Source organism: Erythrolamprus reginae, chromosome 3 (genome assembly GCF_031021105.1).
Source record: "Erythrolamprus reginae isolate rEryReg1 chromosome 3, rEryReg1.hap1, whole genome shotgun sequence".
NCBI lineage: Eukaryota > Metazoa > Chordata > Lepidosauria > Squamata > Dipsadidae > Erythrolamprus > Erythrolamprus reginae.
In genome coordinates, this window is record NC_091952.1 from 85,882,039 (window position 1) to 85,895,208 (window position 13,170).

Consider the following 13,170-nt stretch of genomic DNA (forward strand, 5'->3'; position numbering starts at 1 on the left):
ATTATAATGATGACTTTGTTTAGTATACATTATGAAACATTAATATGAACTTAATCATAATTTCTTAATATTATGCATATACTGTTTCTCTTCTTAGATATCAAAAAATAACTGATGAAGCTTAACACAGTATCTTCCAAACCCTTGAAATTTTGTAATGCTTCTGTTACCTGTACTATCTTAAGTACTCAAATTTGGGAAAAAAAATGGTAATTTTATTAGTAAAATTTTGTTTACAAGACTCAATTTTGTATAAGAAGAGAAGTTGGGAAGCTTAAATATGTTTGTCTTGAATCTCAATGCATTTAGGGTTTTCTTTTCAATCAACAAGTGGTTCTATTATGTAAGGAAAACTGCTATGCAAACTCAACTTTTTAAGCATTTCTTTACAAACATATGTAACATTCGGGATCAGAATTTTTTTTCTTTTTATCAATATTTCATTTATATATACAAGACTTCTGGTAGATGGTTACCTACCTTTGTGTGCTACACTTTGATAGAAAGGTAGACTACAAATATATTAAAATATATAATGATTACGTTTCTCAAATGTAGCCTTCTCCAGTCTGAAATATAGCAATCAGGAATGAAGGAAATTTATATATAAAAAATAAAGGGAACACTTAAACAGCACAATATAAATCCAAGTAAATCAAACTTCTGTGAAATCAAACTGTCCACTTAGGAAGCAACACCAATTGACAATAAATTTCACATGTTGTCAACACAATCAACTTTGTACAGAACAAAGTATTCAATGAGAATATTTCATTCATTCAGATCTAGGATGTGTTCTTTGAGTGTTCCCTTTATTTTTTTGAGTAATGTATATATATATATACACATATAATTTTGCATTCCTAAAGAAATTGAGCATTTTGATTTTATATTATTTATTCATAATTATAGAATAATAGTTACAGAAATTATATTCCATCAACAAACCTATTAGCTGCAATCCAGAACTCTGCATATATGGAATAGTCTTCTTTTTTATGAAAAGAAAATAGTTCTACATTGTTTTCTATTTTGTATGCAGATTTGGAAAATTGCAGCCATTTCAGATAAAATGGAGGGCCGGGGGTGTATTTCTTGTTGTCATTGAAAATTAAATTTGCTTAACTTTTATTGAATGATCACTAATCGCAGGGCTAAGCATACATGCTGAACTTTAAACATTTTCTTTCACAGAAGGAAAATAATTTAGAAACTGTTTATTTAATTTCAGATTATCCCAAGCACTGAAATTTAGTAATGCAACTATTATTTGAATATAGAAAATAATTACCATTACCGTAATTAATTTTTCATTAAGAATCTTTCCCTGTCACTTAACATATCTTTATTTATTTATTTATTTATTTATTTATTTATTTATTTATTTATTTATTTATTTATTTATTTATTTATTTATTTATTTATTATTTAGATTTGTATGCCGCCCCTCTCCGCAGACTCGGGGCGGCTTTGTCAAACATCCAGCAACATTTACTAAAAATTTATTTTGTAGTGACAATTCAGCTGAAGCATAGAAATGCATTACAAATTATACTCTTTTTGATTTGCTAAAATAATGTCACATTGCATATCACATAGTCCAATGCATTATGCAGTATACATGTTCACACGTGCACATACATCACGTCGCTTACATTTTTTATTGTTTTTCCATTTCTCTTCTAATATCTAGTAATAAAGTCAGAGTGCCAATTGTGTTATCTAGGTGATTTTCTCAATATATAATGTATGGTATTTGATTTTGAAAGAAGAATATAATTTACATGGAATGTACTTCGAAGTTATATGGATACCTTTGCACAACTCTGTTCTCAAAAGCACCTTTTAAATGTGTTATCAAAATGTCTTTGTGCTAGAATGTAGCTTGAATGTTAAAAGCCCCATACATACGTAGAGCAATAATGCAAGTTAACTATACCAGTGGATGTTAAAGTTTGAAATCAACTACTTTGACCACAGGAAATGACCAGACAGCAACAGAGGTCAAAAGTGACAAACTACCATCAATCAATGACCTGGACAACATTTTTGGCCCAGTATTGTCCCCCAGTTCTGTTGCTGATAACGCAGAGGATAAATGGATCAGTTTTTCTGATCAGGCCCTGGAAAATGTAACACCAGAGGTGACTTCAAGGGAAAAAGTGGTGTCCCCACCTGTGGCATCCGAAATCCCAGAGGGGCCTCCAGAGGCTGAAGTCTCTCGCACTGTTCCTTCTCCACTCAATTTAGAAGAGGTTCAGAAGAAAGTTTCAGAGCAGACCCACGTTAAAGATGATAACTTAGCACCAGCAGCATCTCCTAAAGATTTTGGGGTGGGACAGAGAGCAACACCGCCTCCCCCTCCACCTCCTACCTACAGAACAGTGGTGTCATCACCTGGACCCAGCCCTGGCGGTGGCACAGGAAGCACCAGTGGTATGTCTAAACAGCTTTGAGTGTGCTTCAGTGTGGCCATGAATGCTGCCGTGTGAAACAACGAGCCTTTTTAGCTGTTTTTTTTGGTTTTGGTTTTTTGGCTTTTAGCATCAATCATTCCCTTTGTTTGATTGTACTGTGCCCGGTGGCCTTCTTCTTTTTTCTTTCTTTTAATTCCGTGCTCTTGTGACCCAACTCAACTGTGAATCCTTGAGAGTATGTTTTATTTTACTACCATTTGCTGAATGTCTAATTGTTGATGGGAGAGCTTTATGTCTTAAGCACCAGGGTCAAGGTGGAAATGTGTTGCCCTTGATGAGGATTGCTCTAAATTTATTAAAGCTCTGAATCAAGAAATGAAGTATTTTATTTTACTTCACTCAACAATTTTCCTCTGGGGGGAAGCATAAGAAAAGTATCCGTACTTTGCCAAGTTACCACAGTTCCTCCTTGAACTTTTTGCAGAAAAAAAGAAGAAGTCTAATTGGACTTTCCCCCTTCAACAGTATCAGGTTGCTACTGGTATAGATAATGACGGTGCCCTGGTTTGTGAAAATTGAGCTGCGTGCAGTTTTGTTTCTGCTGCGTGTGCTTGCGCATGTCCCAATGAGAGTTTGCTTCTGCGCATGTGCGTGAAGCAAAATCTCGCAAAGGGATGTACGTGCGTGCAAAATTTCGGCAATTTTTTGCATGCCTACAGCAGAAGGAAAGCTACTGGCGCTGCATACCAGTAGCAACAGAATCGGGAATTTGCCCCCGCCCTTCATCTATACGATTCATGACTTCTATAATCAGCAGTCATGAAAAAACAATTTGATAGCACTTAAACAATAGCAGTAAAGATCAGATCTGTCTAGGAAATACTTATCCTTTTTATGGAAAGTATAAGCACTTATTATTATTATTATTATTATTATTATTATTATTATTATTATTATTATTATTATTATTATTATTACCCGAGGCAGCTCACAACATACAATACAAAACAATATATGTACAAATCTAATAATTAAAACTACGACTAAAATCCCATTATCTTAAAACACAATCAACATTCCACAATCATATCCATACATAACATTTAATGGTTAGAAGGGGGGGGGCGTGTACTAATATACATATTAATATGTGCTTATACTTTCCATAAAAAGTATAAATAGGATTTTTTTTCTCCTCTCAAGGCCTCTATCCACTGTAGTGATTTTTGTCCCACCAGAGAATGATGTCTACAAATGGTACAGAAAATATTGAGGGCATAAATTGGTGGACTTACCAGACTTACTTACTTTCTCTCCCAACAAACGTCATCAACCAAACTCTCCTTAAATGGGATGGGGATCTGGGAGAATGTGAAATTTAATTGGCAATCAAAAGAAGCCTCTCAATTAGCTTATATTAAGCTCTTTTTAAAAAGATAGCTATAATGCTATTCAAGAATAGTACTACACCCTCATGAGAATCAGTCCAAACATCACCTAACAGGTATGATAAGAGTTAATGAGCATAGAAAGAGTCAATAAGAGTCTTTCTTACTTCATTAACCTCTAGATGTGAGATTGGGGGGGGGGGGATGGACATTTCCATACATTTATCGGGAGACAATTCAATTTAAGAGAGATAATAATTTAATCTTAATACAGTAATCCCAATATAGTAAGACAAATAGCAAGTTATATAGAGTGCCATTTCATTGAAAATACAAGTGTGGATACAACAAACGACTGTAATAGCCCAAGAAACAAAGAATGGGTAGTATGTAAAATTATTTTAGTCCCAGGAAATTCATTCATCTACTTCCGAAGCTGTTATTGTGTACCATGGACTCTAAGGTGCTCCAAATGACATCCTACCCTTTGTGATGATACTTGTTTTGTGCAGTAGTGGGTTCTGAATTAGTTTGTTACTGGTTTGTGTACACACTCATGCGCATGCGCAGAAGCGTTCCGTGTGGGTGGGTGGAGCCTCTGACCACTGCCATTACCGGTTCTAAAAACCAGTCCAAACCAGGAGCAACCCACCGCTGGTCTTCTGGCTATTCTCAGACTAATAGGAGCTCTGATGGGAATTTAGCAAGACAGAAAAATAGTTAAATCTCAGATCAATAATCAACACTTTGGTTTGCTTTCCCTGCACATACTTTTAAAATTTGTTATGTTTCCTAATATGTATCCTTTGTGTAGTTTAGAAAATAAAAATGGAGGGATGAGAGTGAAACATGCACTCCATTATTTCTACAGGCAACAAAGTTAAATTCACCCCCCCCCCCTTTGTAAGTAAAAACTATTGTCCAGAGTCTGAAAAAGAGCTTATATAGGAATAATTCCTTGAGCATGTCCTGTAAGTAACTTGCTTTGGGTAACATGTGCTTTGTGTAACATGTGCTTTGTATTTTTTCTCTGTTTCCCAGTTCAATTTTGGAAGGAAATGAAAACTACCTGTTGCCTAATTACAAATAGGAAATCAACAATGTGTTCATCTAAGATGAAACTGAAGAATTCTCTCTTGTCTTTGATAACCTCTCCCTGTTGATACTTACATAATGCCTTTTGTTGTAAGAGTGAACTCTGAGAGAGGGGAAAAGAAAGATACTGTATATTCAAACACTATTTTGAGGCAAAAATTCCCCGCCCTATTCTAGGGGGTCTTAGAAGTTATCCTTCCATGTTGTATTTTGTTCCTTAAAGTAAATTTCATCATTACTGTTTTAGGAAACAGAGCAAATGTTATCATTCGTCTTTAAATTATCATTTTCGTTTCAAGCAGGAAATGCCCTTATTTGTTCCAGATAAGATTAATGGAATAGCTTTAGGTTTGTATGTGTGTGTGTGTGTCTATATATATATGTATCACATGTTTTTGCTGAATTTTTAAAATTAAGGGAGACTAGGATAGCGCTATTTCGGCCTTGTTCTGGCCTCATCAGCTTAGCCATACCCTTACTGGGATTTGATCCTGGGGCCTCTGCCTTGTAAGGCAGAGAATTAACCTGTAGGCCACCAGATATGATCCCTTCAGCTATGTACCAGGGAGGGGCTATATGTTTTTTCTGTTGGATTACCCTGGTATATTGAAGGAATGTCACAGCTCCTTTTTGCCTCTAGGCCCAACCCAGGGCCATTTCAAGGCAGTTAATTTATTCATGGCCAGCAAACTATGTTCTGTATGTATCACATGTTTTTGCTGAATTTTTAAAATTAATGGAGACTAGGATAGCGCAATTTCGGCCTTGTTCTGGCCTCATCAGCTAGCCCTACCCTTACTGGGATTTGTATATATATATTGTTGTGGTTCAGCCTGAGGCTGCTCAGGGACCAGCTGTGTCTCTGCTGGCTCCATGCCCGGAGGAGGATGACAGCGAAGAGGAGGGGGCTGAGCAGTCGGATGGGGGAGGGGACAGCCAGGAATGGGATGAGGATGAACAGCATGAACGTCTCTGTCGCATGTCAATGACAGCTTGTGCGTCATCCCCTAATGATTCCAAGCTACTGGCTGGGGAGAGCCCCCCCCCCCCCCCCCGGGGCTCTCATGCTGTTCATCCTCATGCCATTCCTGGCTGTCCCCTCCCCCATCCGACTGCTCAGCCCCCTCCTCTTAGCTGTCATCCTCCTCCGGGCATGGAGCCAGCAGAGACACAGCTGGTTCCTGAGCAGCCTCAGGCTGAACCACAACACATATATATCTCCCTTAATTTTCAAATTCACCAAAAAAACATGTCACACACACACACACACACACACACACACACACATATATATATATATATATATATTTGTTTTCGTAGATTTTCACGGGTACAGGTATGACGGTCTTGGTATATTCGGGTTTCTTCCCGTGTAGGATTTGGAAATTTCTGGCGACGTTTCGATGAGGTCTCACTCATCATCTTCAGGCTGGTGTTTCTGTCCTTTTTCTCAGGCGAAGACTGCCAGTCTTCGCCTGAGAAAAAGGACAGAAACACCAGCCTGAAGATGATGAGTGAGACCTCATCGAAACGTCGCCAGAAATTTCCAAATCCTACACGGGAAGAAACCCGAATATACCAAGACCGTCATATATATATATATATATATGTCACATGTTTAAGCTGAATTTGAAAATTAAGGGAGACTAGGATAGATCTATTTCGGCCTTATTTTGGCCTCATCAGCTAGCGATACCCACTGGGACTTGAACCTGCAACCTTTGCCTTGTAAGGCAGAGAATTATCCTCTAGGCTACAGTATCCAATCCCTTCAGCTCTGTACCAGGGAAGGGTTACATTTTTGTGTCGAATCACCCTGGTATATTGAAGGAACATCACAGCTCCTTTTTTGCCTCTCGGCCCAACCCATACACATACACTTTATATAACTTAAAGCTATTCCATTAATCATATCTGGAATAAATAAGGGTGTTTCCTGCTTTAAATGAAAATGATAACTTTAAAGACAAATGATAACATTATCTGTTTACAGCAATCTAGGATTCATCTTTTTTTATAAAAAGCAAGTGAAAAAATAGATTGTGTATTATCTGTTTTACTCATTATTCCCACAAGTGACTGGAACTGGAAGTTAATCAGGCTTTTAGTATCTCTTACAGTTCTATATGATAACATGTACAGTTAAGGAAGATAGGGGTCTATAGACACATATGCTTTCTATTTCAAAATTCCTTTCCTATGTAACTATAATCAATTATTACAATATATTTTGGGGTTGTTGTGTTTTTGCTTTCAAGGACACAGTTGATGGCTATTGAGGAAATTTCTTCTTGTGTACTTACCACAACAGATTTCCATGAAGTTTTATATGTGGGTTAAAGTGGACGAAAGGAGTATATTTTTACATGCCAGTCCCAATAAAAAATATGTAATTTAATTCGGTCATTCTGAAATCTGCAGTGTATGTCAAGAACTCAAAAAGGATGAATACATTTACATTTGCTTAATAATTAAACGGAAAGAGAGGGAACATTTTACTTTTACCTTTTTACTCTTTTTTACTTTACTTTCCCCTCCTCTAATTTACTCTACTACTACTCTACCCTACTCTACTTTACTGGTTACAATGAAAAAAATAGGAAAGCTAACTTGAAAGGTCCCTTCCAACTCTGTTAATCTGTTAAATCATAAAGAAAAAAAATCTAAGCATATCTAGGAAACATACAATATAACAAAAAGTGTGTGTGTGTTGAACAGCCCGTTGAAACATCAGTTACCACCAAAATTATCATCATGATTGATTGGCGTTAGATAAAAAATAGTTTCAAAATAAAGTCTTTTTTGTTGTCAATCAAATCAGCTTCAGCGTACACACTGATTTGACAATTGTATTAAAAGTGTCCATTTCTTGTTCTGATATAGGGACAGAACTATTTTGTAATTTCTACACTAAATATATTTTAGAAAGTTGCTAAGGTATCTGAAGATTCCGTAAAAACATTTCAATTCCTTGCATATAAACTTTCCTTGCTATTTCCAGAAGGTAGATGTATATTTCCAAAGGTAAGGTGCCACCAGTTTCATAGTGTAGGTTCGTTCCAAGGGTGGTTTTTCCAAAGGGAACCAAACTTTGTTTTTCCTTGAAGATATTTCACTTCTCATCCATGAAACCTCTTCAGTTCTGACTGAAGAAGAAGCTTCTTGATTGAGAAGTGAAATGTCTTCAAGAAAAACCAGGGACAGCCTGGTTGCCTTTTGAAAAAGCACTTTGGGGACAACCATGACCTGGATGATTGAAAATCTCCACAGACACTGTTAGTATGTCTCGACGCAGCTCTGTGCAAAACCTTCGACATACAATCAGCAGAGTTGTTGCAGTAGTGTAGATCAGTGATTTTCAACCTTTTTTGAGCCTCAGCACATTTTTTACATTTACAAAACCATGGGGCACATCTTCATCCCTTTCGTTCTATTTCTCTCTCCCTCTTTCTCTCCCTCTTTTTTTCTCTCTCTCTCCATCCCTCTTTTTTTCTCTCTTCCTTCTTTCCTCTTTTTTGCTCTTTCTCTCTCCCTCCCTACTTCCCTCTGTGTCTTTCTCTCTCTCTCTCTTGTTTTCTTTCTCTCTCTCTCTTGCTCTCTCTTGCTTTTTTCTCTCTTGTTCTCTTTCTCACTCTCTTGCTTTCTTTCTCTCTCTCTCTTGCTTTCTCTCTTGTTTTCTTTCTCTCTCCCTTGCTCTTTCTTTCTCTTTCTTTCTCTTGTTTTCTTTCTCTCTCTGAGCTTCGCGGCACACCTGACCATGCCACGGCACACTGCTTGAGAAACACTGGTGTAGATAATGCGGGTTAGCCAGATAAAAACTCAGACTTAGTATTAACAATATTGTTATTTACAAATATACAACAATATTAACAATAGATTACAAACCACACACAGCTTGAATAATACAACTCACAAGCAAATATATCTCTAATTAACTCCACCCAAAGAGAACGGTGCTGGCGCCGCCTTATGGCCAACCAGTCAAAGTTCTTAAAGATACAGTCTTTACTTTCATAGACCAACATTGTTAGTTTACTATATGGCAACCCCAAAGTAGGTTATGTACCATGTACTAACAGACATACAGTAGATTCATCTATATCTATTCCCCCTTTATTTCATTTGTCACTAACAAAGAAATCTGAACTATACAACAGTACACAATAAATATTTGTACAATAATTTTGCAGGGTTTTTTTATAATAACAAATGAAAGGAGAAAGGAAAAGAAAGGAAAGGAAAGGAAGGGAAGGAAAAGGAAAAGAAAAGAAAAGAAAAGAAAGGAAAATTAGTTTTAGAGAAAAAAATGTACTACTCCAGGGGTCACTAAAAATAAAACCTAAATTATCAACTTTTTCCAAAGCCTCATCTTGCAGAAGCAAATTATTCAGAGCATGCTTAGCAAATGGAACATTATTAATGCAACAAATATTACATAATAATGTATGATGCTGTATTTTAAAGCTCCATCCATCCACCCTCTCCTTGCAGCTGAGTGGTTTCCTGACTGCATGAAGCATGTGATCAGTCAGTGCTTATGAGTTTCACTAATACTGACACGATAGATCAACCCTCCTGACAAGAATGTCTTGTTTGATGCTAAAGGGTTCAGTTTAGGACTTAGGAAAACACCACAAAAATCCGATTGGTTGAATAGAGACCTCTTTGCTCTCTTCCCTTGAAATAAATCTTTGTCATTGGATAGGGCTGTGCCAAATATTTTAAATGGGGTCTTTGTAAAGTATTGCAATATTTGGCTTTCCCAAGGCAAATATTCATCTTGAAAGCATCCAAGTCACCTATTCGCAAAGGCTTTCTTAGCTGCCAGTGGATTTTTATGCAGGGGCATTTTTTCTGTGCCGACTCCCCCCAAAGTGGCGTTGCACACAATAGACTCAAACAATCAGGCCAAATCCTTCCAGCATTGATTCCAAGCCATCTGGAGGAAGGGTCTGCTTTGACTTTTTTAAGGAGGGGCACTTCATTCACACTACTTGTTTCACAAAGCATCCCTTCCAAATGCTTTGGGCAGCCCTATGTATATACAATGGTACCTCTACCTACGAACTTAATTTGTTCCGTGACCAGATTCTTAAATAGAAAAGGTTGTATTATAAGAAGCAATTTTTCCCATAGGAATCAATGGAAAAGCAAATAATGCGTGCATTTAGGGAAACCACAGGGAGGGTGGAGGCCCTGTTTCCTCCATGAGATTCCTATAGAGGCCCCACGGAGGCTTCTCCCCACCTTTTCCGGCCCTGTTTCCTCCCAGGAGATTCCTAGAGAAGCCCCACAGAGGCTTATCCCCACCTTTTCCGGCCCTGTTTCCTCCCAGTAGACTCCTAGAGGCCCCACAGAGGCTTATCCCTGCTTTTTCTGACCCTATTTCCTCCTAGGAGATTCCTAGAGAGGCCGCACGGAGGGTTCTCCATGCCTTTTCTGGCCCTGTTTCCTCCCAGGAGATTCCTAGAGAAGCCCCACGGAGGCTTCTCCCTGCCTTTTCCGGTTACAGTTTCAAAGGCTCGGGTTTGTAAGTGGAAAATGGTTCTTGAGAAGAGGCAAAAAAATCCTGAACACCTGGTTCTTATCTAGAAAAGTTCGTAAGTAGAGGCGTTCTTAGGTGGAGGTACCACTCTACTTTGCATCTTGGGAGAAAGAAGATGTACTATTCATTGGAATGGATAAATATAATAAGCATGTATACATACAGGTTTGATGGGCCATTTTTATATTTTTCCTTTGGCAGCGTGAGAGCAACTGCAGCATACTTCCTTCCTGTGATACACACTAATCATTGTTGTACACTCACCGGGCTTACAAGGAGTCCATGCTGTGAATTCCTTCCATGCTGCAACTGTTGTAGTTTCCAGGAAGAATACTGATAGAGTAGAAAGAAGACACAGCTTGAATTCTTCCAATTAAAACAAACTTTTGTTGTTTCCAAACATACGTAATAGCTTAGATGTCATTGGAAGTCATTTGGGATATGATACTGAAGCTCTGGCAGGGCAATTTTTACAGATTCCTCATATTCTTAAGTTTCAAAGAAGACATTCTGGTCTGTTTGGCAAAAAACAAAACAAAAGCAAAAACAAAAAGAATTTGTATGGTAGTTGGATTTAGATTGGCATGTGACTTAAATCAGTTTCAGTATTATTCTTTTATAATGAATGATTATACTTAAATGAAACAGCTTGTTTTACAACTGTCAGTGGCAATTTGGAAAACGTGTTCGACAATTTGGGAAAAATTACCTGGAAAGAGTAAGAAACATATCAATTTCTTAAATTCTGGACATGCATTTTTCTCCAGAGTAATATCAGATTTTCACTGGTTTTCATGAATCGTCCTTGGTTGTTATCTGATTTGCCAGCTTTTTATTCTTCTTTTTTTAATTGTGATTTACCATTCGCTAAGGTTGCAAATCCATTTACATGGGAGTCTATTCATATTTCTAAATATGTGTAGCTTTGCAGTTTATCTATTTTTATCATTATTAATTGGTTGCAGTGTCCCCCCATTAAATTTACAGAATAATAACTTACTGTCCCTTTATTTACAAATTAATATTAAAGGAAGAAGGCTATGTTTTGGAATGCTGAGCAGTCACACTTAATCTAAAATGGTGCAGTTCAGCCAGTGTTTCTTTTGAATTAAAAAAAACCTGCACTGGCACAAAAGCAAAAAATAAGATGTCCTACTTCATGATGACCTGTCTGGTTAGCAACTGTCTATTTCATCCACTTTGAGTCCATATATATAAAAGCCTATGTTTACTCAGTAACCCCTGACCCAAATCCCAAGCTGGCCTTGCAGCTGTTTAGCTTGGTTGACTCTCCACCCTGTGGGATATATACTTTAATGATATGGGAGAGCTGTGATGGGAGCAGCTTAACCCCCATACTGATAGTGTACATTTCTTTCAGGGTCATCATCACCTGCTCGCCCTGCGACCCCATTGACCTCTTGCAGCAGTCCTACCCCGCCGCCACCACCACCTAGACCCCCATCTCGTCCAAAGTTACCTCCAGGAAAGCCAGGTGTTGATGTGGTATGTTTTTCTTTTACAAATTGCTAACTGCACTGAGTTGGGATGTTTCTTGCCTACTATAGAAACATTAACTACTGTAGATATATATATCTACAGTATAGAGCTGAAGGGATCAGGTCTGGTGGCTCAGCTGTTAATTCTCTGCCTTACAAGGCAGAAGCTGCCGGATCAAATCCCAGTAAGGGTGTGGCTAGCTGATGAGGCCAGAACAAGGCCGAAATGGTGCCATCCTAGTGTCCCTTAATTTTAAAATTTCAGCAAAAAACATGTGATATGTATATTATATTATATTAACCACTGTGGGCTGGTTTGGTTGTAGGTTTGAGAAATAGAAGTATAATAATTCAGTAAATGAATTTTTAAAATGTAAAATTATGTTTGTTAGGTCTCAAGTTAAATTCTTCATTTTGTTTAAAAATATCCAAAAGAGTGTTATAATTTAATGTTGGATTTTTAAAGTGAATTAAATTTAAAATTGGATAATTTTGTTGGCTTTCATGAAGGTTTTTTTGAATTAGTACTTTAGCAAAAATATCAAGCTTTTCTCATGCAAAGAAATGATTATAATTTGTAGTGTTTTATCATTTCAAATCAATAACTTTCTTGACAAGGTAATCTCATATTTATTAAAAATATAGGATTGTAAAACACTTGTACTTAATAGACTGAAGGATGAAGCTGGCATGTGATTTTTTTCTGAAATATCTTAACTTGACTTCCATGATTCCAGTCTTATCCAAGAAGGAGGAATAGGGGAAAAATTACTGGATAATTACAAAGAAGTCTAGCCAAATAGCAATTCTGATACAAAGAATTCAGAATTCAGTATACTTTAAGTCACAACTATTTTTGCTTACCAAAAGACACCAAAAATGACACCACTCAACCCACAGGAGCATCATTAGCTTTGGGCATGGAGATAGAAGATAGAGAGAACGGTCTATATTTACAACCTATAGCACGAGGAGGGTTTATTATAATTAATATGTATCTTCAAGTAGTACACACCCTAGTAATTAGAACTGATAGACATTAATGCTTTGTTCATTATAGCTAAAACTGGAACAGTTTCTTATCATGACCTTATTTTCAAGGGCCCATAAGAGTATTACTCTTCTAGGCTAGAATTCTCAATTTCTTGCCTTGCCCCTTGAGACCAATTTCCTGGGATAGAACTCTAGACTTGAACATAAATTGAATTAAACTGTCAGATTTCCTT

At 37.1% G+C, this 13,170-nt stretch overlaps 1 protein-coding gene across 20 annotated transcripts in view; it reads left to right on the top strand.

The window, feature by feature from the left end:
* The window catches only part of SGIP1 (SH3GL interacting endocytic adaptor 1), a 161,951-nt gene that overhangs the window by 96,106 nt on the left and 52,675 nt on the right, over positions 1-13,170 (top strand). For 11 of the 20 annotated variants that reach the window (XM_070746094.1, XM_070746098.1, XM_070746100.1 and 8 more), the window contains 2 exons: positions 1,981-2,436; positions 11,827-11,951. In XM_070746094.1, the coding sequence (XP_070602195.1) occupies positions 1,981-2,436; positions 11,827-11,951 (581 nt within the window). The remainder of the gene's footprint in view (positions 1-1,980; positions 2,437-11,826; positions 11,952-13,170) is intronic. The other 9 variants (XM_070746112.1, XM_070746109.1, XM_070746106.1 and 6 more) reach the window with 1 other exon arrangement.